The following is a 25346-nucleotide window of genomic DNA, read 5'->3' on the forward strand; positions in this document are numbered from 1 at the left end:
TTGATGGAGATTTGTGGGATGCACATCAACGGCACGAAGCTCCCGTTCCACCACATCCCAAAGATGCTCTATTGGGTTGAGATCTGGTGACTGTGGGGGCCATTTTAGTACAGTGAACTCATTGTCATGTTCAAGAAATCAATTTGAAATGATTCGAGCTTTGTGACATGGTGCATCATCCTGCTGGAAGTAGCCATCAGAGGATGGGTACATGGTGGCCATAAAGGGATGGACATGGTCAGAAACAATGCTCAGGTAGGCCGTGGCATTTAAACGATGCCCAATTGGCACTAAGGGGCCTAAAGTGTGCCAAGAAAACATCCCCCACACCATTACACCACCACCACCAGCCTGCACAGTGGTAACAAGGCACGATGGATCCATGTTCTCATTCTGTTTACACCAAATTCTGACTCTACCATCTGAATGTCTCAACAGAAATCGAGACCCATCAGACCAGGCAACATTTTTCCAGTCTTCAACTGTCCAATTTTGGTGAGCTCTTGCAAATTGTAGCCTCTTTTTCCTATTTGTAGTGGAGATGAGTGGTACCCAGTGGGGTCTTCTGCTGTTGAAATTGAACAGGTTTTTCTAATAATCCTTTAGGCGAGTGTATTTTAAGACTGCCGCGCCACTTTGAGCTAACCGATTAAATCAGCCACACACCTTTAAAAAGGGACATTTTTGAGTTTTTAAAAGGAATTTAAATATATTTATTGCCTATATGTCATCAGGTTGTAAAACCAACTAAAAATTGAGGCATTCACCAACGTTCTCAGTTGCCTATAACAGCCTGTAATGACCAACTGTTTTCTATGTGAAGGACTGGTCAGATTTCCTGCGAAAAGCCACTGTCTTATATAAGCTATGACCATTATGTACGCAAAATTACAGCAAATCATATGAAACACAGTGTAATTTTGTGTTTTAGTTGGTTTAAACTAGATAATGTGAGCTTGCCTGCAATGATATGTGTGATAACTTTAATCGACCACTTGATCAATACAACAAAATTCAAATAGGCCAGGAGGGAATAAAGATGAAGAGAATAAACTGAGTGATGAATAACAATAAGTAGTGTAGGCGGTGTAGCACAGGCACAACCTGGAGGAGGAACTAGTCTAAATGACTGTATTAATATAGCCTAATATTATAACATTAACTGTATAACTGTGCAAGAAAAATGCTCTAGGCTACATGATAGTCTCCAACCTTGATTTTGGGCAGGCTACTAACTCGCCAATAATCATAACAGTTTATGCAGAACAATGAGTTCAACATTTATAAAGTTTGTTGCAGCACGCTCTATCCAGGCTGTGATTGATCTGTTCACAAATAGTGACACTGACGAGAACATCGGTTTTATGAAAAGTTGAATGTGTTTTAATAAAAAGGCACTTTTCCGGTTTACATGGATCTATTTTTTGGAACTTTTAAGAGTGAAATAGTCACTGCCTGTCTAGTATTTTTGCCTATGCATTATAAATAGTACGTTCATCCAACTTTTGGACAAACAGGATTTTTACATTCAAAAAAAATATCTTCAAAATTTAATACCTTGTTTAATGGCGATTGAGACTTTTTAATACTTTTTAATGGCCTTAATTGATTTATCACCTTTTAAGACTTTTTAAGACCCCGCGGACACACTGAATAACATGTTTGAATACACAAGTAACGTGATTAAAATATATTAAAAATACAAATACATTCATGTAGTCCATTTAAATGTTGCTGTTAAATTGAGTCATGTGTGTCCACATACCTTTGTGAGGGTGGCACCAGCTCAGTTGGCAGCGTCAGCGGCAGTGGCTGTCCAGTCTTAGCCACATCCACGAGATGCATTGCCAGAATAAACTCCTCAGCTTTTAGCTTGCCGTCCTTGTCCACGTCAGCTAAATTCCTGTGGAAAGATTACAAATGGAGGTGCAAGGTTTTTACAAGATTTTATACTGACTGTATTACCTTTGAATGCTGTAGAATGTCATGCAGGATGAGAAGGTACTTGAAGCTCACTAGGAAATATTTTGCGCCTCTAGAGAACCAAGGTTTTCATTATGACCAAAACTTTCTGTTGATCAGCTGTTTTCATCATGTTATGGCTATTGAACAGATAGTTAAAGTCAGCGTCGGTGACTAAACTTCTCAGCCACTGATGGACATGTCCAGTTATAGAGACAATATCATCGCACAAGGAGTTATCTATATACTGTCATATATAAACATACTTAAGTAGTCCTTCAGATGCTGTTGTGTGATGACACTGAGATTAATTTGCATACAAAAAGGATTTCGGGAGAACAACAACAAAAAAACACAGCAGAGGTAAAAGTATTATGCTTTACAGTTTACAATAACCAACTTGGTTCCTTGACAAACAACGGACTATTGTCATACAAGCTGTAGTGGAATGAAGTTCCTTTCTGGCTCTTGAACACAACAGTGCAGCAATCATAATACATTTATAGAAGGGCTGCATGATATTGGAAACATTATCAACATTATAACAGTACATTGCAATATTTTTGTTTTATGAGATATATATTGCAATATAAAAAACCCCAGTTGACTTCAGTTGCATTATTTGAAAAGAATTAAGCATCCTAGAATTACTGGGGTGTCGAAGGAGAAATGCATAGAAAATATAAATACATTTTATTTTTAGTCTGAAGACTTTTTTTGAGTGCAAACCATCCTTTCTTGAGCTTTAATGTGGTAAACATATTTTAAACAAAATTATACAAATAAAAACAAAAGAGCAGCTATACACCAGACCCCTGAGTGGTTTACCAAAGTTCAGATGGTTTTGTCCTGCCCCTCATTCATTTTCAAGTTTTTGATGACAACTAACGGGGACGAGGCCTGCTTTGGTTGTTTGATAAACTGATCAAAAACAATATTGTGATTGGTGGTTCACTGTGCAGAGCCTGCGTGTCACTCACTAGCAACAAACTCCGGTTACATCGGACAGACTTCTCCTGCAGATTAGTCATGGAAAATGAGAATTGTGCAAGTTTTCCTTTTCTATCCAGCAGCAAAGAAGTTGAGGGGTTTGAGTTAATTTGACTTGTTTGACATTGCACAGTCTGCGATGTGACTATTGCGCATGGGCACATTGTGATGACGATGCTGAAATGATATATTGTGCAGCCCTAAAGTGTACACACACAGACACTTACCAGATTGAAGCCAGCTGTGTCTGAGTAAGCATCGTGGTTGCCATGGCACCTCTCACCTGCTGACCTGGCAACAACAGTGACAAATGTCCCACAAGTGTATAGCACAAATGTGTGGGTGCAGTGGAGAGAGGAAAAGGTCACAGGTGTATGTCACAGGACTGGTACTGTTCGTGCCGATGTAAGTCTTGTGCATCACCACAGCTGGTTTCCAAGACTTACTACAGGTTTGATGTTTGTGATAAAAGAGTGAAAACATCTGATGTTCCAACAGGAAACTACAACAGGTGTAGGTTTATTTAACAGACAGCATTTGTCTATGTTGTGTCTGGTGTATGGAGCTGTAAGCTATAATTTAGTAACATATAGGACCAAGAGCTCAAAAAACTGGGGGAAAAAAATAATTATGTAATTTATATAATATGCTGACCCAAACATAGTGCAAAGTCACACTGACAGGAAAATATCGGCAAGTCTAGCTAAAGTGTCTGTGTGGGTATTTCAAGAGAACAGGTCCAGCAAGGCTTACAGTAACAGAATGAAAAGGCAAATGCATACTGTGTTTGTATGTGAAACTGTCCCTGTATCTCAACACACCCGAAGCCACCACTTCCTTAGAGTTAGCTAAGGCTTAACACACACACAGAGACAGAGAGACAGAGACAGAGAGAGAGAGACAGAGAGAGAGACAACAGTTGTGAAATCATCAGTGTGAGAGAGAGAGAGAGAGAGAGAGAGAGAGAGAGAGAGAGAGAGAGAGAGAGAGAGAGAGAGAGAGAGAGAGAGAGAGAGAGAGAGAGAGAGAGAGAGAGAGAGAGAGAGACAGAGAGAGAGAGACACACACAACAGTTGTGAAATCATCAGTGACTATTGCTCATGAAAATCCACGCCTGCATTCCAGCCATAGTTTGGTTTTGTATGACCTACACACTGTTCACATACATATGAACACACATCGTACCAGTGAGGTAGCCAGCCATCTGTTTATCCAAGCTGTTAAACTGCTGCCTGTATTTGAGTCTTGAAGCCTGTGGCACAGCCCAGTCGCTGGGACCAGTAACCACGGGGGACATCACAGAGGGGGAGGAGGAAGAGGAGCTGAAAGACAAACAGCGGCGACACAAAAATACAAGCTTTAAACACTAAAAGAGTCACTGATGGTGCTAAAGAGGAAATTGCTCAGTGCTTTCTGTGTGTTTTTTGTTCGTGTTACCTGCTAGATGCTAGGTCCAGCAGCGGTGAGGCATTATTTATACCAGCAGGAGCACCAGAGAAGGAGTATGAGGATGCAGAGAAAGGAAGGCCTGACAGCACAAAGCACACAACATATATCCATTACAGACTCTCCTATAATCATGTTATATGTTTTATTGCAGCCACTTACACAACCATAACATTTTATTGCTGTCTTTTCCCCCAACATAGACTTTATTTACTTTCTTTTTCCAGAAAGGGGAGGGGAGGCCTGTAGTGTCATCTAGCCACTGCTGTAACCTTGTCAAGGACAGGGAGGCTATTTGTAAGGAAATGAGACTCTGCAAAAACAGGCCAGGATTCATTTCTTACCCCCCCATTTCCCCTCAAAATAAATACATTTTTCATCATCTGCACTCTGCTCCAATCACATACAATATTTACTCTTATTAGTACGCATCTTGCAAGTGATCAAAGGACAGATGAATGTATTTAATCATACAGGATAATGCCCTGATGAGTCTTGAGTCTGTCACTCAAAGCAAAGGAAAAGGGGGAGAGGAAAAACATAAATATAAAGTTAGAAATAAAAAATGGATTGTACCAGTGGCCGAAGCTCCAGCTGGGATTGGTTGGAGAATTCCCATGGTGCCGTTTGGCAGGGTGGTGTTTCCCATGGTGGACATCAGGGGCCTGGTGGGGGTGGAGGCTATCATGGGGCTCATGCCGGTTGGTGTAGGAACCAAAGGGTGTAGACCTGTCATTGCTGTCAAAGGTGAGAGGCCCGGGGTTGCCATGGAGAGAGGGGTCAACATAGCATGGTTTGTCCCAGGCATCCTGGGCATGTTAGGCACAGGACCCATACCTAGGACACACACACACACACACACACGGAATAGGCAAACCAGTTAGATGACACAGCAGACAATATGCATGTGCACAAACTTGCAAGGAGACAATGAGTCAGTCATTACAGATTAGCTTGTCAAAAGTTAAAAATCCCAAAATGAGGCTTGATTGTATTGCATTTATATATTTTAATCACCAGATTTTTTGTAATGTTTCTGTGTCTAAGCAAAAGACACGTTCCTCACTAACTAACGTTCGCATACAGTATACAATAACAATAATCCTGTACCGTAAGCGGGGTTGGTCATAGCAGGGTTATGGAGGGTTGGAGCAGACACTGGAGGCTGCTTCATGATGATTGGCAGTGCTAAGGGAAGCGGTGTACCCTGGAGTTTAAGCTTAATGAGTTTCATAGCGATGGAAAACTCCAACCTGTCCATCTTCCCATCTTTATTCATATCTGCCAGAGCCCTGAAAACACAGAGGACAACAGAGCCATCAAAAGAGTGTTGGTGATGGGACAGTGGATAAGATGCATTGTGTCCCCACTGTGACCCACCAATGTGTCCCTGAGCAAGAGACTTAACCCCTTCTTGGTCCAGAGGCGTGGAACGTATGACATATATAGCAACTGTAAGTCGCTTTGGATAAAAGTGTCAGCTAAATGAATAAATGTAAATACATACTTCCAAAGAATGAATCGCTCAAACGCCTGATTGAGTGTGTGGGTTTCTCACCATATCTCAGCCAACACTGAGGCAGGCAGCCCTGATTGGAGGAAAAACTTCCTTGCCTGCTCCCCTGCAGAAAGGGAATTAACAGAGAAACACAAGAACATTGAGATTCTCATGCATGCATACAAAACATCACAACAGTATGTTTGTGCCTGCAGATGTGTCTACTGAGTGTATATGTGCCTGGTCACCAGAGCATGTCAACAACATGTGTGTGCATTTCATAGCTCCTTTTATTTACATGCGCCTGTGTATTACTGTGGTATTGAGAAATCACTGTGGTTTATACAGTTCAAGGCTGAAGGATTCGTCATGGTGAAATGACATTATGGGTCATCTGTGTGTTAAGTGTGTGTACCTGAGACAAAGCCCATTGATGGGGAGAGGGTGTCAAACTTCTGATCATGTTTGACCCTTTCCTCTGGAGAGATTGCCCATACACTTGGACCACCTAGAAAATAAATTGAAAAAGAAGTGTGAACAACAGATGCAGGACGTAGCCATCATCGTTAAATGATTATCTGCCCAATCAGCAGTGGCACGTTCTAAAAATGAAAAAAAAAAGATATTTTATATGAGTAAATGTATCTGACATGAGGGATTTCTGGTGTAAATAACACATTGACAACACCTAAATCTGAACAAAAACAAAGAATTATAAACTTTATGTGATTACAAAAGAGTTAGAAACTATTCTATGACTTGCAAACAAACAGGAAGGTAGACACACAGATGAGATGAGAGAGAATACTGAGGCCAGCCTCAGCGGCAGTCAGGAGTTCACAATGCACCGATATTGACCAAGTGATAATGAAGCACAGTGTTGCGGGTGATGTGTCACTTTGATCAGACAGGAGGGCAGAACGCTTTCAAGTATTTACCCAACAATGGCCGACTACACAGCCGCTTTTACTCCACAGTCCACAAGCAGACAAGGTAAATGGGATGTTGACTTTGTCATAACAAAACATACACAGTTTCTGTGACTTGGATGGAGCCGACTTCAAAACAACTACAAAGCACAATAACAACAGTACTAAAAATAGGCTGGTCCAGAGAAGGACCCTACTCACACAAACATTAAGAAACAGTAAGACACACATTACTAAACAGTGTGTATTCAGACAGATGCACGCCACACACAATTAATACTATAACTGGCACTGTGTTGGCCTCAGTAGATCATTACGCACTTACACAAACCCACATACACCAACCAACACACAGTTTTGTTTCCATTACGTTTGGGGACATTACATTAACTTTACACAACATTACATTTATTCCTTGGAGACTTACCTTAACCATAAACCAAGTCTTTAGTCCCCACACTGTGACTGTGTAAACAGATATATGTATCCACAATATCAGTAATACGCGAACTTCTGGTCTTTCCCCCTCCACACCCACACTCACACAATCTGCAGTGGTCTTACCATTCATATTTGCAGGGGGCAGAGGCAGGGAGGGGAAACTGGCGGTGGCGTCCTCAGCTACTGCTCGCAGCCATCTGCAAAACACACAGCCACAGCACAGTCATCAGGCAATACTGCAGTGAAGACAGCACAGTGGTGTCACTAAGAGGAGGGAGAGCAAAAAGGCAGGGAGAGAGATTCCGGTCAGTCAGCAGAGTCAAACAGGGCTCCTCCAGTTCTCTTCAGTCAGGAGCACTCTGGCAACGTCCTAAAGCTTTTAAACTACTGGGACATGTTCCAATACTATCAACACTGACTCTATAGTGGCCAGAGGTCAGTGCAGTTCACACTACATCGTCTTCTCTAATGATGCTGCATTCATGTTCATCTTTTAGGATAGGAGAGACATACTGATCATCTTCTGTTAAACCCTGTCACACTGTGCATTATCTGAAACTGGTGGCTTTGTCTTCAGTATTGTAATTTAAATTTTTGTTTTGTGGTGGGCATGTGACTATTTGTCACCAATATTCATCTACCATGGGAAGCCTTAAAAAAATAAACATCTTGATGAAGTGTTTTGTGTTCTTATTCATTAATTGTAAATATGTTTAGATTGCGATTGAAGCAACACTACAGTCTCACTGGTTCACAACTTGACTTCCTATCACCGCTCTCACGCATGTACACTGTAATGCAAGTGTGGAAATCTTCTGCAAGATTAGGTTTTGCACATTTAAAGTGATTACATTCAGTGCAAGGGTAAAGAGTTGTCTACATGTTTCTTTGATACATTTTGATCAGTTTACTACAACAGAGTTTTCTCACAAAGTGGTGTGCAGCTGTGTGGTATTGTGGGACAGAGCCAGCTGGCTAGTCAGCTAGAGAACTTTTTATTTATTATCCTGTATTGTTCCATATATGGGCTCCTTGTTGAAAGGACCAGTAACTTGTATCATGCTGGGTTTGCTAGCATATTTATAGGTGACATCTGTGACTGCAGCACTGGTCCGCCTGTTGGAATACAGCCACAACAAAAAGCCTTTTTTAGATATGAGAGTTTTTTGCCGTGGGATGAGCAGTGTGAACTTTTGCATCAGGAGATCACAGGACAGGACAGATAAACAGAGGGCTACATGTACTATGAGAACTACATTTTAAGTATTTCTTTCAAACTGATGTGAATATATGCAATCTAACATTGAATCCAAAGCTGAATTTATTTTTAATTATATTTCATGCATCATATTGATTCTGTAGTTTTCATTTAACTTCATTACTGGCGTGCTGAACACCTGCTTCCTCAATGATGACTATCTCTCTCCCATCAGCCAGACTCGCATGATGTAGTCGGAGGAGGAAAGGGAGGAGAGAAATTCCAATCTTTCGGCTCAGCACTTCCTGCCCGGTAACCCACAGACACAAGCATTTCCTCGTCCAACGTCAGTTGACAGGAAGTGATCATGGATTTTGGCAGAGTGACAGCGTGGCGTGGAACTGCAGCAGTACTAAAATTACAGACTGACGAGTGATTTTTTGGGTCGCTGATCGCAGACTTGTCTACTGAGATGCATAGTTTCTGGGAATGTGGCCTGTTCAATGCTCTCACAAGGGCAGAAAACAGCGAGGGAGGCCTGATCTACTGCCTGCCATCTGTCGCTCTTCCTCACTCCTCCTGGGTCAAGGCCTCCTCTCCTTCCTTCAGCTCCTTTTAACATCCTCACGCTTTGAGTTATTGCCTCACACTCTTTCATTCAGCCCTTGTCTTTCATATGCAGTCTTTATTAAATATTGGGAGTGCGAGTGTGTTCCCATTAAAAATGTATTCAGTAGGAAATCCTGTTTGCAGCGGTCCCAACACAGATTCAGCAAAAAACAAAAGAAATCAGGTTAACATTTAGTTAATACATAAAATATTTTACTAGTTGGAGAAAATCGACAGCCACGTTATTTTAGCCTAAGACAGTTTTCAGACAGACAGACAGATCTATACAAACACAGTTTCAACAAGGATCCATTTGGTTTTGTAGTGAAATATTTTACACCTTATTTAAATTAGTGTGTTAATCCTCAAAGATGCCTGAAACTCAGGTGTTGTATAGTACAGTAGTGTAAATAGTTGAGTTTGCCCAACATGTTGATATGCCAACACAACAAATGAGCACTAACCTGACATCAGCCAACGGTATCAGCCACCCAGTATTGATCAGGCTCTAGTGGTGGACTGTCACCTCTGGTAATGTAACACTATAGGTGATTATAATGAATAAATGAAAGATAGCAGTGGACAGTCAGCTTTAAGGTTTACGGTTGCCAGAGTGACAGAGGAGTCTGACCTTTCCTAACTGGACGGCTGCTTGACCAACTGACTTCAGTAGTAGAGTCATGTTTTGCAAACCCCCATGCAAATCCTTTCTGTAGGCTACACCTACCCTAAAACAAACTTCATATTGTATTTTACCTGTGGTGCATGAACTATTTAAAACCACACAGGAATGCCCTGGTAGCTCACCTGGTAGAGCACCTATCAAATTAAGCAGAAATGCCGAAATAATTATCTTAACGCTAAACACAAGGTTGGAAAACAGACACTAGGTTACAGGTAAGCAGCTATGAGTAAAAGCTAGATGTACAGTTTTGGTAGCGTTACAGTGCTCACCACCAGTGCGCACAGTCAACTAGACACACTAGATCTTTGTAATGCAGAGACAGGCCAACTGTAAGGCCTGTGTTCAAGCCTCAGTGACTGCAAGAACCCACCCTGTGCCTGGGAGCAAGACTTATAGCACTGGGTTTCCCTACTTTTCAAGGTCTGGACCAATGCTAAGAATATGTAAGCTCATCCCGGTGCTAACACATACTCAGTAACCCCATTACTCTTGTCATGGTTGAACACATAAATAGACATGACTCATACTGGGTCCCAACCTGCCGTTTATGAAACAGTTCTTCCCACGCAGAGGTGACAGAGCATTTAAGTATACAGGGTATTTACTTACTAACAGCAGTTCACAGTTAAACAGACAGCAACAATGAGGTCCATCACACTAGATCACCAAGCGCTGAAGAAATATCACAAATGACACGCTGACATATGCACACTGATTCTTTATCATCTATATTGCAACCAGTTAAGTGATGAGTGTGTTTGTATCTGTATACTTTACCTGTTTGTTGGTTGTGTGGTGTTTCTTTATCATTCCTCACAAAGACCTCTGATAGATCCTAACATTGATCTATTACATTGTGTTTATTGGCAGCTATCTGGCAGCTAGTGTGCTTTTTCCTGACTCCATCACTTGCCTGGCACAATATGTAATGACATTCGAAAAGCCTCATTTGCATCAGGCATTAAGACCCTATCTGTATCTGGATGATCTGGACAAGGTAAAACACATTACTGCACACTGTGATCTTATCTCAGCCAGGTGAAAAATGCAATCATTGTTGAGAAAAAAAAAAAAAATAAAATAAAAAAAAAACACCCAGCAAGTTAAAAGGTCACCATACTCAACCTCTTCCTGCAAGCTTAAGCAAACCAAGCGACAAGTAGTAACAGTACCTAGCACTTCTTCCCTCACAAAAAGTGATTTAATAATGGATGATGCCCATGCACAGCATTGCTGCCTTGGCCTGGGATGCATCATGTTTGTCTGCCAGCTCTGGTCCAGTCACAATATGGGCAGATGAGCAAATTTTTATGAGGATTGCATTTACCCCAGTTTGCGTGCATTCTCAAATTTATATCTCAGCAGCATAATTTAACTGTACACATTAGACAGGCTTCCATGACAGGAACACTCACAGCTAGCCATACTGTAGTTAGCCTGTTTTCAGCTGTGGAGTCTAACAAGACAAACCAAGCCCATTACAGAACATAGCAGGAAAAGCACAGGTGTAATTAATATTGTTAATGATGACTCCCTTCCCTTCCCTTTAAGTGTAAGTAAGCCTCGCCAGCCAGCCAGCCAGTACAGTGACATGGCTCTGAAACTAGTAAAGCTAAATGGAGTGCAGCCATTATTATATTATAAATTACACTTGTGGTTTTCCTGTTATGTCAAGTCAAACTATCTTCTGTGAAAAAGGCCAGTTGGTCCAAAGCAAGACAGGGCAGTTCCTTTTAATTAGTAAATGCATGGCCTTGAGTTGGACATTTGCAAACTTCTTCAGCTTGCACATTTTCTTTGGACTAAAGACTGATTACATTGGACTATTTTTCAAGGTCAACGTGAACCACTCAACGCTGAATTAATGACTAGCTGGAGTGAAATGTCAACGTATAGTCTTTCTTTTCATTTATGGCTTGGTTATGTTGTCAGACCTCAACCGCTTCAGTTCTGCTTTGGTCCCTGCTAAAAGACTGGGACGTTTCTGCCTCTGTTGTCCTTATGGTCGTATCTTAAAACGTCTCTGTATATACATACAATGCAGAAAACTGTTGGGATACATTGCCCGGCCGTCCCTGATCATACCCGCTTCAGTGGGAGCCTTGGACCGTGCATATCTTGCTCTCACATGATCACCCTGAGTGCATCTGTCCCTTACGCACTGTCTGTTTGGTGTGCACTTTTCATACCACACCTTGCTGCAATGTGACTCTCTTTACATTGACAGAAGGAAATAAAGAACACAATGAGGACCCACACAGAACCTTTTCTCCTCTCTTAATCCCTCCACTTCCTCTTATCCTGACTGTCTTTTGGATGTTCATTTTTCTCTCTCTCTCTCTCATTGTGTCATTGTACATCTACGTCTGTCCCTCTGTTGTGTGACCCTGACCTGTCCTCATCATTACTCTGTTCTGAATCAAGCGCTGCCTGTTGTTCTACAAAATTATTGACTTTGAGCCGCCTCGCTAGCTGACCTCACACCAATGACATCAACTCCTCTCTGTGTCTGTTTCTTTCTGTATAGGAAAATTACCCATGATTCTTTGTCCCTCATCCGCCGTTCTTCTCTGTTACTGTTTTTTCAGTCTTTCTGACTTGTTCCCAACCATAGAGCTATCTCTTCAGATGGCCTTGTTAAAGCAGTGTTTCAGCACAACACATCCACCCACTCTGCCATAATCACCCCATCCATCAGTGGCATTCACACAGTCAGAAAGTGCTGTAAAAGGCCTTTTGGAGTGTTTCACAGTGGGTTTGATTAATGCTGTTTGCAGTGCTGGATTATGTTTTCTTAAGAGGCAAGGCATGCCGCTCCCTTCTCCAGTCTGCTTTGACCCGCCCTGATTTGTCAATATTATCATCATCATCAGGAAGACATGGCAGGACTGAAGAAAGTACTCTGAAAAGATTATTTTTAGTGGTACTGTTTGTTTATGTGCATGTCTTTCCTCTTTACCATCTTCACTGTAGTTTTAATGATGAAGATATTAAGGAGGGGGCCAGTTAAACCTCACATCTGCTGATGAAATTTTCCTAGCAACCCAAAACTGGGCCTGTCCAGAAGTGCTCTCTGTTGATGTAATGTTGCAAATCCTGCTCCAAGTCATATGGCCACACTTGTAACAGTGATGATGATCTTAAGTAGCATGACAGTAATGAAGAAAATTGACACTTCAGTTTATGATAGCCATACTGATAATGTTAACAATGTAATATTAATGTAAACAGAAACCCTGACCTTTCACTCCACAGAGCAGTCTGAGGTGAGCCACAGCCACAAAACAGCTGCAGAGCTTGCAGGCATTAATTGTCTCGCCTTGAGGATGCTTCAGCCTAGTACAAGCTTGCAAACATGGAGGTCAGAACTAGACTGACAGACGAAAGAAAGCCCATGTTCAGCATTAAAAATCACAAAGAGATAAAGAAAGCTCCTGCTGGCAAGAGCAAAGAGTCTTTTATACTACTGCACATCCATTCACTCCACCCAAATTTATTTTCCAAGGAAATACTCTGATATGATTGCTCCATGGTCACAAGAATAATGAAGAGGCTCTGTGGCTCTACACTTCACTGTACAAGTACAAAATTTCAGTGAGCTTATCAGTGTTGACTGCTTAACCATAGAATTTGCATTAGAATGGACATCAACATCATGATGGGCACGTGCTGCATGGAAAAAGGCAGAATGATGAATGAAGTAATTTGTGCTCCTCTCCATCAGTAAATGAAGACGTGGACTTAATAAAAAATTATTAAGGACAAGTGGCAATTAGGGCTGCAACTAAGTGATATTTTCATTATTGATCAATCTGTCAATTATTTTCTCAATTAATTAATTAGTTGTTAGGTATAGAATATTATGAAAAATGTTGATCAGTGTTTCCCAAAGGCCAAGGTGATGTCCTCAAATATCTTTTTTGTTCACAACCCAAATAGATTCAGTTTACTGTGGCAGAGGAGTAAATAAATACATTCTTGCAGCTCTAGTGGCAATACATTTGCAGTTTTGGTTGTCAGCACTAAGACTCAAAATGATATTAACTAACCCCACTTGAGGTATTGCAACAAAATTAAAAATATTAGTATAAACAGAAATTACCGGGTAAATTATTAGTTATTAAATACCTGCAAAAAATAAATATTATGGATTCCTATAATGGGTTGTACTGGGTTGCTTGCAACTTTCAATGACGTTGGAAGTGACGCTTAAATTTACTGGTGGCTCTGATTATGTCACTATGGACAATTTTCAGAACAAGAGACCCACTATGGACAACCCAAAATAGGCCACAATTTCAAAGACTCTCTGCTGGACCCCAGGTGTTATTTAATAACACCCAAACCTCCCTCTGTATGTCTGTAAGATAAACTGTGCAACACTCCCTGAACACTTGTCAAAAACCAGTCTGATACCTGCACGCAACCTGCACAACTAGTTTCAACCGAGAGGAATTTAGGAATCTTTGCTGCAAATCTGCCTAACTAGACGCTGGCCTTACAGAGGTACCAATGAATAACCCGTGTCAAGTTATCGATATACCTCATTTCTAATGAAAAGACTCAGCTAGCTAACCTAACTCCCATCCCTGGTTGTTTAACTTAAAGGAGAGAGCAGCAGAGAAGCAGCACTCCCTCTTAAAAGATAGATTTACTATTTCTGAATCAAAGAAGACAGACCAAACAAACAGGCAAACGTATTTATAGTCCAAAAACGTATGTGAAACCTAACAGTCATCTAAAGAAACATTACCACAACAATATCAAACTTACACTCGTGCTTAGATAAGCAGTTTCGTACCTCTGTCTCCACGACCAAAAAACATCAACTTCCGAGCTCTTGGGAGGCCTGAAGTTATCGTCCACCACTTCTAGACGCCTTCCCAGACACTTTGTAGAGGTTTATTGTCCAAAAAGAGTAATATTTATTGGCGCAAATGTTAAAGTTTAGCAGGGTTACTCCCTAGAGAACCTGTTGCTGACAGTTCGATGTGTCACACCAACAACATGGCTGACGACGAGTGAGCGGTGGCGGTGTGTTAACGTCCGACCGTCTGCTGAGTGGGAGGAGAGACAAGGAGACATGCAAGTTGAACAGATGGACAGGGAGAACAAATGATGGGACAGAGATAAGAGAGGGCTACATAAGCGCTACACTTTGTTTCTTTTTAATCTTTCTTTTAATAAGTCCTACATTGACTTCAGTTACCTACACAGTGCTCTGAAGTGAGACAGCTAGCTCTCAACTCCACTCATTTTGGCTGACATTTTACCTTACACAGTCTGTGATTTTACCACAAATAATCTCCCGAGCCGCCAACAGTCATACATTATTAATTTCTCCTGAAGAGTAGGCTATAGTAGAATGGTGGTCTCCACAGGTGGTCCCGGTGTTGTGCCAAATTCTGCCTGCCTGCCGAGAACTGCGTGCACCTCGCGGGTGATAACGGTCATTTATGCTGCGAAAAGAGGTGGATGCAAATCTCGGCAGGTAGCCTACAAAATTTGATCTGCCGAATTATGCATCCACCTCTTTAGGTCCTCTTCAGACACTTTGCTGTGCTCATTGATCAAACGGCGTTATCCCCACATATATTTAGTGAATGTCAAGTAATGGTACTTCTACTAAGTGTATTAAAATATTAAAGACTCTAGACGTTCATAAAATATATACTTCGAATCATTTGACACCATTGATGGACCCCACAAAGAATGTTATTAGCGTTTAAAAGCAGTATTTGGAGGTGCATGCAATTCTCGGCAGGCAGGCAAAACTCGGCATAACACCTCTAAGGATTGACTAACTGATACATTGTAGGTCCTACATCACAGTTTAATTCCACGTGTTAAGATGATTTGACTGATAATACCGTTTAAAAATCTTAAGAGTGTAATATTAAAGTTGCCTAATTATTTTTTGACAGTTTGGTTAGCTTACGGGGGTAGTCACTATATGTTCACTACATAGCCCATGGTGCATTGCGGCTGCTTTACGTTACATTTGGCGACTTTGACGTGAGGCACTACGGTTTACAACCCGGTTTCTAGCTAGCTCCGTGCTAGTGGAGCTGAAATGTTCAATAAAAAGCCCCGGAGGAACTTTCGACGGAGAAAGGAGAACTCCAGCGACGAGGAGGACGAGCAGAAGAACAGCGGAGATGGAGAGGGAAACGAGAAAGCTCCAGCTGTGGTAAACAAACCGTCCAAACTGACCCAGGGCCGCGGCATCTCTTGCAACTCCAAGCGGGAAGCGACGCCTCCCAAGCCGGACAGCAGTGACGGAGAGGACGGGGAGACGTTGGAAGCGAGTGAAGAAACAGAAGAGAGGGAGAAAGATCGGATTAAGAAGAAAACAAACTCCATCCTCAGTTTCTCTGACGACAAAGAAGGTAAATGTGGCGTTTTAATGTCAATATTTTCAAAGATAGACCCCAGTCAGACGTTTAGTCCCAACAACAGCTGTAGAAGAACTCAAGAGGGAAGGGATGCATGAAATTAATTTGCCTGAAATTTCCAACAGGAATGGTAATTTGTAGTAGTAGTGTCAACTTCCCAGCAGGAACCCAGACTCACAGGGGCCCCAAAGGTCCCAGGTTCACCGCAAGTGTGTGAGGGTTAAATATGGGCTCAACAGCAAGTTTTTCCTCATGGATCTCTTGTTTTTTTTTTACTGTCATAGCTGAGGAGCCAACATTTAAACTGAAGAAATCCTCCGATAAAGCCGTGCTGTTCCAAGTAAAGAGGAAGGAGGCTTCACCTGCCAAGACCACCCACAGCACAGGTTGGATCACTGGATCATGTTAGAAACACTCATGACCCTTACACACTTACAGGTCTAATAAACGCACACAATTCTTATGTATTCTTATATCCTGTATACAAACACTAAATACATGTCAGGTTCCAGCGTTTTATGTACACCTAGCTACACTACAGCTAACACTACAACAGCCCTGCAATAAATCCCATCTTCATGGTGGATATATAATTTTCACTTTTTGTTGAAACTGTTTTAGAGAGGTGTTGATTCAGTTTTAATTTAATCTTGGATGTTGTAGTTTGTTGTGCTGTTGAAATTGTTGTGTTATACTGAGAGATGTTTCTGACATTAAATCAACCTCATTTAAATAAATGAGGGCAGACTAAATATTAGAACACCAATCAGTTTAACTAATAAACTGGAAACTGATCATATATATTGATAAAATACAAGTAGTTGCAGTCCGTTTTGGCAACTAACCTATTTATCAATCCATATTTTCTGCATTGCATTGGCATATCTCCCTCTCCTCTCTCCCAGCGCCAGCACCATCTTGTTCTTCCCAGCAAGATTATGACAGTCACGCTTCACCACATGCTCTGCTCCACAATGATGACGATGACGATGATGGCGAGGATGATGACAATGACAGTGATAAAGGTGGTGCTTTTTCACCCTCAGCTAGCTCAACATCAGACTCTAGCCGCTCTGTTACTAAACCAGGTATGTGTGCCTGTGGGTGTATACTATTTACAATGTGTGTAATAAATATGTTTGATGTTACATTGGTAATATAAGACTTAAGCTGTGTGTGTGTGTGTGTGTATATATATGAGAGAGATAGATATATATATGAGAGAGATAGATATCTGTGCTTGCTCAACACTTAAAATACAATATTAACAATATTTTAATTTATTTATATTTTCAGTATACATTTAATGTCCTTTTATTACTTCTAGTGAGACAAACACATAGGATACATATTTTGCACCATTTCCAGCAGTGTAAAGAAGCCAACTTTCTGTTGTTACAGACTTCTGTTATTTCTTACAACAAACGGTGTGTTTCTTCTTGTGTGTATGTTGATTTGTCTTTACAGTAGTTATCCCTAATGCTGAAGAGATCAAGGCCGCCAGGAGGCAGCGTCGCACTAACCGAGCCCAGAAAGAGTTCATTTCCCTTGGTAGAGATGGCCACAGCTCCGCTGGTAGCACCCCGGATCACTATAGCAGGGACAGCGAAGACGACAGAGCTGAGGATGATGATGATGAGCCAGATGATCATGAGAGAAGAATCGAGTTCGCCCCACGATTGAAGAGCATCAGGGAGAGGATTGCTGAGAAATTTGGTATGCAAGGGAGGGAGATAGGGTGTGAAGAGGTTTTGCCCCAAATTTTTAGGATTGTGAAGTATACTATTTTGTATGCAATCTAGGAGAAAGTGATGGCAGTCTCTCAGGGACTGATGAGCAGGAACTTTGGGAGGAGACCCAAATTGGGAAAGGAATCAAGAGACGGCCAAGAGAACAGGTAGGAAGAGATTGAGGCAGCCCTCTTCTCTTTTTTCCATATTTTCTTAAGTTATTTTTTTTCCTAAATGTTTTGCTCTCTCTTTCTGGTATGATTTCTCAAATAGCAGAACAGCCTCCTTTTCTGAAGACTGAAGCCTTCCATCAGTGTAGCTACTCCCCTTTGCACTGCAGCTTTGACATCCTTGATCCTCCTATTTTCTTCTCCTCAGAGCCCATCTGGCAGTGAATGCAGCAGCTACAGCAGCAGCAGCAGCAGCAGCAACAGGAGAGACCGGCAAAGACAAAAGAGATCAACAGGGGTTAAAATCCCAAAGAATCTTCCTCACATCAGTGTCTCAATGGTCAAGAAGAGGATCACTGGACTGTACGTTTCTTTTAGCTTTTATTTGCCTTAATTGCATATCACATCATCACTTTGACATAATAGCGATACATTCATGAATCAAATATTATTCTGATGTGCCTCAATATTTATATAACAATATTATAACAATATTTCCGAATACATTTTTCTGGTGTCTTTTTTTTTATAAAGCACATGTGTTGTAATCAAACATACACAAAACCTCACTTTGCATCGCTTTCTCATTTTTCTCTCTTTGTAGACTAGACTCCCTGAAGGAGGTGCACAGAGCACGGCAGGCAGAGCTGAGGAGGATGGAGGCCGACGTTGAGAGCGCTAAAATCTCTGTGGAGACTCTGGAGGAAAGTTCCTCAGAGAAGCAGTTGAGGTTTTACAGGGCCATGACCCTGTATGTCCACAACCTGGTGGAGTGTCTACGGGAGAAGGTCAGAATTCAGTAAATCTTTTCAGTTAATTTCCACTGTGATGTAACTATGATATAAAAGCAAATATATCAAATAATTCACACAGTTAATATATAATATTGTACCTTTCCAATATGAGGATGCATATTAAATAGTAGAGTGTCTGTGAGAGAAGGGTGCAGGGACCAACAATAAGTTTTACAACTTGTTGGCAGGCGTCAGGTCCTGGTGGCCTAATGTGATGAAATGGTGGTTGAATCATTTTATCTGGTGTGACTGGTCATTGGATGTATGTAGGGATGGGGATCGAGACCCGGTTCCAAAAGGACCTGGTTCCAAAATTTCTCAAAACCCGAAAATCAATAAGGTTCGAGCTTATCAATACTGCTATAGAGACTTGTGGGTCCTATGATATAATGTTATGTCTCGAGCGTCAATTCGGTTTTATTTTGCAACGCAGTGGATAAGAAAATCATCAGGCTGCAGTCTCTGCCTGCTCTCTGTCGGCTCCTACACACACACACACACACAGCGGCAGCAGAGCGAGAGGCTGCGGTGGAATACGGTGAGGGTTAAGCTCCAAACTACTGTGACGTTAGTTGATAACAGCTACGCTCGTTACTGTAAGTACGTGCAATAAAACCTTCGCAAGTAAAAATACAATACTTTCTCAATACACCTGTCTGTAAGGTAACGTTAAAAATGTAGAAATGGATAATTTAATCATCTCTGTCCTCAGTATCTCATCCTGTATGTCTTATGTCTAGCTAACGCTAGCTTGGCATTAGCCAAATGTTAAAAACAAGCTAAATAGAAAGCTGTCTGGAGAACAGACTGGTCTGTAGTCTTAAAATATCAGCTGCTGGCTGAGACAAACCAGCTGCTCCTCCTTCTACCTGGTAACGTTACCTGCAGCCAGCGAGAGAGGAGGGACTGATACAGACTGATGTTGTTCTTTCTGAACGTCACTCACTGCTTGTGATGTCAGATAGTTATTGAGTTACTTTGCTGTTGTAAACATTAATGTTGCTGCTCTAGAAACAACATTTAGCTGTAATTAAAATATTAAATTAAAAACAACCAGGCAATTAATATATACACTTTAATATATGTTTATTTATTGCAAGTGATATGTCATCTCAATATATAACGTTATCGCACATGAATATTTTCCTCATACCGTGCAGGCCTACCTCATGCCCGTTGGGTCTGGTCTTACCAAATAAATCATCACTAAATAATAGTAAAGTATCGATAGTGGTATCGATAAAGAATCGGATCGTTAAGTAGTCTCAATAAGGGTATCAATATCAATAAAAATTAACGACCCCCATCCCTAGATGTATGTATACCATGTCTAATGATAAAGTTATCGTTACATTTTACATAGTGTCTTTGGGGTTAGGGTTAGGGTATGATCAGACAGCTTGTATAGAACAGTTTTGGCTCTACTTCTGGGCAAAAATATAAAAACAGCTGGATGTTGCAGAAATACTGTTCATACATGATGATAATTTGCTGACTGAGGATCATTTATTGACTGTTGACAGGTTGTTGAGATCAACTCACTGGAACTGGAGTTGCATGCTCTGCTATCTGACCAGACGGAAGTGCTGTTGGCGCAGAGACGACAGAGGATCAAGGAGCAGGCTGGCCGCCTGCAGCAGCTCAGCTGTAAGTAGCATCTGGGTGTCCATGTGTCTGTATGTGTGTTTGTCATAAAGCTGTAACTGTATAATATGTTTCAAAATAATCTCCAGAAGGAACACTTACATTAACTGGATTTTTCTCATCCCACTTTTTTAGATGCAGAAAGTGAAAACTCAAGCAATGGAACAGAAACTCAAGGGTGAGTGTGATTAAAAATATCAAGATAAATATTTTTCATTTTCTTCTTTCATATATTACATTACGTATATTCTTTACATAAACAACTGCTCGCAAAATAAATTTTAATATAATCCTGCATCTGACATGTTGCAGCGAGGTAGACAATGGTGTTAAAGCTGAGGAAGATTTTGATATACCTGAAGACACACAGCTTTCAACAGAAGAAGAGGAGCAGCTGCAGAAGAAGAAAGGTGAAATGGAATTTAATCTGTCCAGCTCCCCAACTCTTAAAATACTGAATGTTTCTTTTTCTTTTGCAAAAAAAACGGTGCATAGGGATTAGAAAACAAAACTATCAGTAACTATCATAAATGTTAAACTAAACTTGTGGACCAGGTTTTTGTTTTAACAGTACAGCTTTAACACTATAAAGTGTGATACAGTAAATTCTGCCAGGCTGCAATATAAGTCCGTACTGCAGCTTTCTCTTTTCCCTCTTGCTCTTTCACTTTCTATGTTAAAAATCTTACCTAATTATGTCCAGGCTGAAGTGGTCTTTTTGTTACTCTTGTCTGACTGTCTTTCCCTCCCCCCTCTGCTCCAACTCCAGCTGATATTCTGTTGAGATCCCAGGCAGTGTTTTCGGATGTCCAGGATGAGTTCTGCGATGTTAAGAAAGTTCTGTCCCGCTTTGAAGAATGGAGAGGATCTTACTCCGACTCTTACCACAGTGCCTACATCTCTCTATGTCTGCCCAAGTTGTTGAACCCCATCATAAGACTTCAGCTACTGGCGTGGAACCCACTAAAGGTACATGTGGACACAAACACAGAGACCAGCTCTTACATACATGCTATCACACAACCTATGACATCATGTGTACTAGGGTTGATGCCATCGTCTATTGCCGATGGCTGACAGACACCACGATGTTGAGCTGGCATCGTGATTGTTAAACCCCCCGCCCCCCTAGCAAAAAAAAAGTCAAATTTTCACATTACACCACCCTGTGAAAGCAGCTTTTAATAACGACGAACATTCTTATTATTGTTTGTAAGTATGCTTTGCACCTGCCTTGGAATTTTCTTCTCCCCACACTCTGACAGTCCCCCCCGATTGTAGACATCGCTTAACCCTAAATTGTGTACAGCGTAATTTGTGTGTGTTTCAGGATGATAGCGGGGACTTTGAAAACCTCCCATGGTTTACGGCAGTGGAGACTTTTTGTCATGGTCATGGCCATGAAGAGCTGGAGCACACAGACAGACAGACATTGTCTAATGTCATAGAAAAGACGGTCCTACCCAAAATAACAGGTAACACACACAGACTCACTTATGCATGCTCTGTAACTTTTCCTACTCTCATTGATACACTTATCTATTCATCCACCACCCTTAAAATGAGTAAAATAATTTCAATAAGTTTGATGCGTTAAAATGCAAGAGAAGGAGCTGTATTTTTATGAACTGAAAAATGACTTTTTTTGTAGAAAAAACTATCCAGGCCAGGAATTTCAGTTTACTCATTGTAGTCTTACAAGGCTTAAAGACAAGGCTGTACATGACTTCCTGGAGGAAAAAAAAGTCATTTTTACGACTTGCTGTACCTGTTCCTTCAATTCTGACCTTTCTCTCCATGGACAAAATGTTCCTCATTCTCTCCGCATCCTGTTCTTCCACCGCCTGCTCCAGTTGCAGGGTGCTTCTCCACAATGAAAAGCAGGCTAGCATCCAGTTCTTCTGAGTGATTTGTCATTTTTGATATCCCCCACCTATCCCACAACAATCCCTCAACACACTAGCCTTCAACTCATCACTCTGTTTAAGACCACAGATGTGTCAAACTACAGAAACCTCACATCCTCCCTGTCGTCTTTGCTCTCTCTTTGCATAGCCTATGTGGAGCTGGTGTGGGATCCCATGTCCCGCCATCAGTCAGTCTGTCTGTCTGACGTTTGTCACAGACTGAAGGAGGACTTTTCCATCTTTGAAGGGGAGCAGACTAAACCGGTCAAGGTAAAGCCAACAATAACTCTATATGCATATATATATATATATATATATATATATATATATATATATATATATATATATATATATATATATATATATATATATATATATATATATATATATATATATATATATATATATATATATATATATATATATATATATATATATATATATATATATATATATATAATATATATATATATATATATATATATATATATATATAGTTGACACAATGATGAAAAATGTTAACATAGTCTATGTGTGTGTATATAAAAACATACAGTATATGAACACATTTGTGTTAACGATGTGTATTTATGTCCCATGCAGGCATTCTTGGAGGCCGTGATTGGCCGACTGAGGAGCTGTGTAGATGAAGATGTCTTCATCCCTCTGTACCCCAAAAAGTCAGTTTCTTTTCTTGCTTCTCTCATTTTATAACATTAACGGCATAATAAGTAAGGGAGGGAGGGATTATGTATAGATTCATACAAAAAGAATCTCTCTCAGTCATCACTTATGACCAACTAGAAGTCTGTGGCGGTATCTGTGTCTGCCGAGACCTAGCCCTCTGCCTGTATATTTAGTTAATTTCTTTATTTCATTATTTTATTTCGTTTACCATTTTCTTTATAACTGATTCTGTATTAATGTAATATTGTCTGCTATGTAGCGAAAGGGAGTTACAAAACACAATTTCACTCTCTACCTACCCACCTATTTTCTTGCTGTGTTTGGGGACGTTATTGGGCGTGAACCTTTGGGAGGCGCACTGGGTGTGAGGTCAGGGCTCTATAAAAACATAGTGACCAGGTTACATTGCTGTCTCTGTCTCTCTCCTCTGATCTCTGCCTGTCATGTATGTATAAAGAGCTGAAGGCAGGGCTGAGCTACACACAGAGCAGAGGCCACAGTTGACATGATTAGAGCTGCAACGATTAGTCGATTAGATGTAAACTATTAAATTGCCAACTATTCTGTTAATCGATTAATCACTTTTCAGTGAAGTCAGATCAGTCAAAATGGTGTCAAATTACTTGGCGTTAGTTGTCATTTCAATATATTATTTATGCTGTTTGTGTTTCTATCCAGATTTCTAGAAGAGAGGTCATCACCTCATTGTCGCTTCAGGGATCAACAGTTCTGGACGGCCATAAAAGTACTGCTCACTAACAAATGCTTTTTTTAAAAACACTTGTGTACCTTTTATCATTTCAGTGTTCCAGGATGCTGTTTGTTAATTAGAGTTGTTTTGTGTTTATATTAGCTACTAGGTAACATGGGAAAATGGGATTTGCTGCTTCCTGAGTCTGCATTAAAAGAACTGATGTTGGACAAACTGCTGAACAGATACCTGATGATCACCCTGTGCAGTCAGACACTATGTAACGATGCTGTCTACGCTTGCAGAAAGGTCTTTACATTTTTTATGTGGAATGTGTGTAATTTTGGTGTCTGTGCAGTTGATCTTGATGGTCTGTTGTTGTGTCCCTCATGTTCTCTTGCTTAATCTCACACTACTTCTCTCTCTTGATCTCCAGATAGCAGATAGTCTGCCGCTCTCTTGGCTCAAAGGAGAGAATGCCTGTTTGCCTCAGCTCCAGAATTTTAGAAACCACCTAGTTCAGAAAGTTCATACCATCTGCAAAAAGCAGCCTCCGGAGGATCCAAACACCAGGTAGTACAAACAACACATTTCCACAGCTGTAAGGTCAACATAGTCACAGTGAATTTGAAATGTCTTAATCTATCGTCATCAACCTTTTTAACAACCAAGCAGCTGCCAAAGTATTCATTTTTTTTGGATTGCCTTTTAAATTAAAATTCTTCAGTTTATTTATATAGGCTCTGTGTTTGTGCTGAACAAATTGCCTTCCTATTCCCCCATCATGACATCTGTAGCTTCTCAACATTCCAAGTGGCAAAATGTGACTTACATTTTAGTCTATTTAGTGGTTATCTTTATAACTCTTCATACATTTATAACAACTGTAATCCTCTAATCCAGATTTATGTGTCCCTTCCTACTGCAGGTCTGCTGTGGTTGAAGTGCTGCAGATCTTGAGTCGAATCAGGTGCAATGACTCCATTATGGCTATAGCAGAGAAATACCATTATGAAGATGCCATCTACTCTCACCAGCTGCTGAACCAAGAGACCGTATAAACAACAAACATTGTGGAACGGAATGTGGATCAAATAGCAAACATAATACACTGTGATTGTCAAAGACATGATAGCAGGAGAGGGACAGAGTGGACTTTGCCTTGTGTAAAGGTTGCTGTACTAGATCCCATATGGGATGGAATATGTCATAGGGCCATGAGGTGTTCTCATGGTCTGACTGCAGACCTACCTTTTTGGCCAAAATACAGAATGAAAACAATGAATACATATATATTAGTGCAAGTGAGGTGGCACTGAAGTATGTAGCAACAACTTGTGCAAATTACATGATTAATCCCAAAAAATCGTGTGGGGGGGGAAATAATTCACCTTCCTGCAATTTATTGTCATGAACAATGTGCTGTCTGTGTTGTACAGGAGATAACTGTATTTTTATGAATAAATATTAGAATTTTGTTAATAAATCTAGAGTTTTATTTGGATTGTATTTACTGTCATGTTGAAGGTTATTTATGTGTGACTTGCTGATACCTATAACCTCACTTTGA

General features: G+C 40.7%; 2 protein-coding genes across 5 annotated transcripts in view; one reads left to right on the forward strand and one right to left on the reverse strand.

Annotated features, from left to right (window-relative positions):
* The window catches only part of itsn2b (intersectin 2b), a 40036-nt gene extending 25243 nt beyond the window's left edge, over nt 1-14793 (reverse strand). For 2 of the 4 annotated variants that reach the window (XM_038700673.1, XM_038700670.1), the window contains exons 1-10: nt 14560-14793; nt 7390-7463; nt 6312-6404; nt 5957-6020; nt 5509-5690; nt 4975-5235; nt 4390-4480; nt 4138-4274; nt 3180-3243; nt 1766-1903 (exon numbers count right to left, since the gene is read on the reverse strand). In XM_038700673.1, the coding sequence (XP_038556601.1) occupies nt 1766-1903; nt 3180-3243; nt 4138-4274; nt 4390-4480; nt 4975-5235; nt 5509-5690; nt 5957-6020; nt 6312-6404; nt 7390-7396 (1037 nt within the window). In that variant the 5' untranslated portion in view covers nt 7397-7463; nt 14560-14793. Of the gene's footprint in view, nt 1-1765; nt 1904-3179; nt 3244-4137; nt 4275-4389; nt 4481-4974; nt 5236-5508; nt 5691-5956; nt 6021-6311; nt 6405-7389; nt 7464-12999; nt 13507-14531 lie in introns of those variants that run through there. The other 2 variants (XM_038700671.1, XM_038700672.1) reach the window with 2 other exon arrangements.
* A 962-nt stretch (nt 14794-15755) lies between these two features.
* gcfc2 (GC-rich sequence DNA-binding factor 2) lies at nt 15756-25280 on the forward strand. Its single transcript, XM_038700674.1, has 18 exons — nt 15756-16147; nt 16438-16539; nt 17059-17241; nt 17621-17869; nt 17956-18050; nt 18262-18416; nt 18658-18841; nt 20371-20494; nt 20627-20669; nt 20804-20901; nt 21261-21460; nt 21822-21966; nt 22547-22668; nt 23002-23078; nt 23764-23830; nt 23939-24085; nt 24213-24349; nt 24705-25280. The coding sequence occupies exons 1-18, from the start codon at nt 15832-15834 to the stop codon at nt 24835-24837; spliced, it is 2577 nt and encodes an 858-aa protein (XP_038556602.1). The 5' UTR covers nt 15756-15831; the 3' UTR covers nt 24838-25280.
* Nucleotides 25281-25346: the final 66 nt, after the last annotated feature.

This window comes from Micropterus salmoides, unplaced genomic scaffold (assembly GCF_014851395.1).
Source record: "Micropterus salmoides isolate LMB-PRFRI ecotype aquatic unplaced genomic scaffold, ASM1485139v1 Ms_hic_scaffold_6, whole genome shotgun sequence".
NCBI classification, from domain to species: domain Eukaryota; kingdom Metazoa; phylum Chordata; class Actinopteri; order Centrarchiformes; family Centrarchidae; genus Micropterus; species Micropterus salmoides.

Coding starts and splice junctions, on each gene's coding strand:
- gcfc2 (XM_038700674.1), top strand. CDS start 15,832: ATGTTCAATAAAAAGCCCCGGAGGAACTTTCGACGGAGAAAGGAGAAC. Junction 21,461..21,821: donor TGGCGTGGAACCCACTAAAG/GTACATGTGGAC, acceptor TGTGTGTTTCAG/GATGATAGCGGGGACTTTGA. Junction 24,350..24,704: donor CCGGAGGATCCAAACACCAG/GTAGTACAAACA, acceptor TTCCTACTGCAG/GTCTGCTGTGGTTGAAGTGC.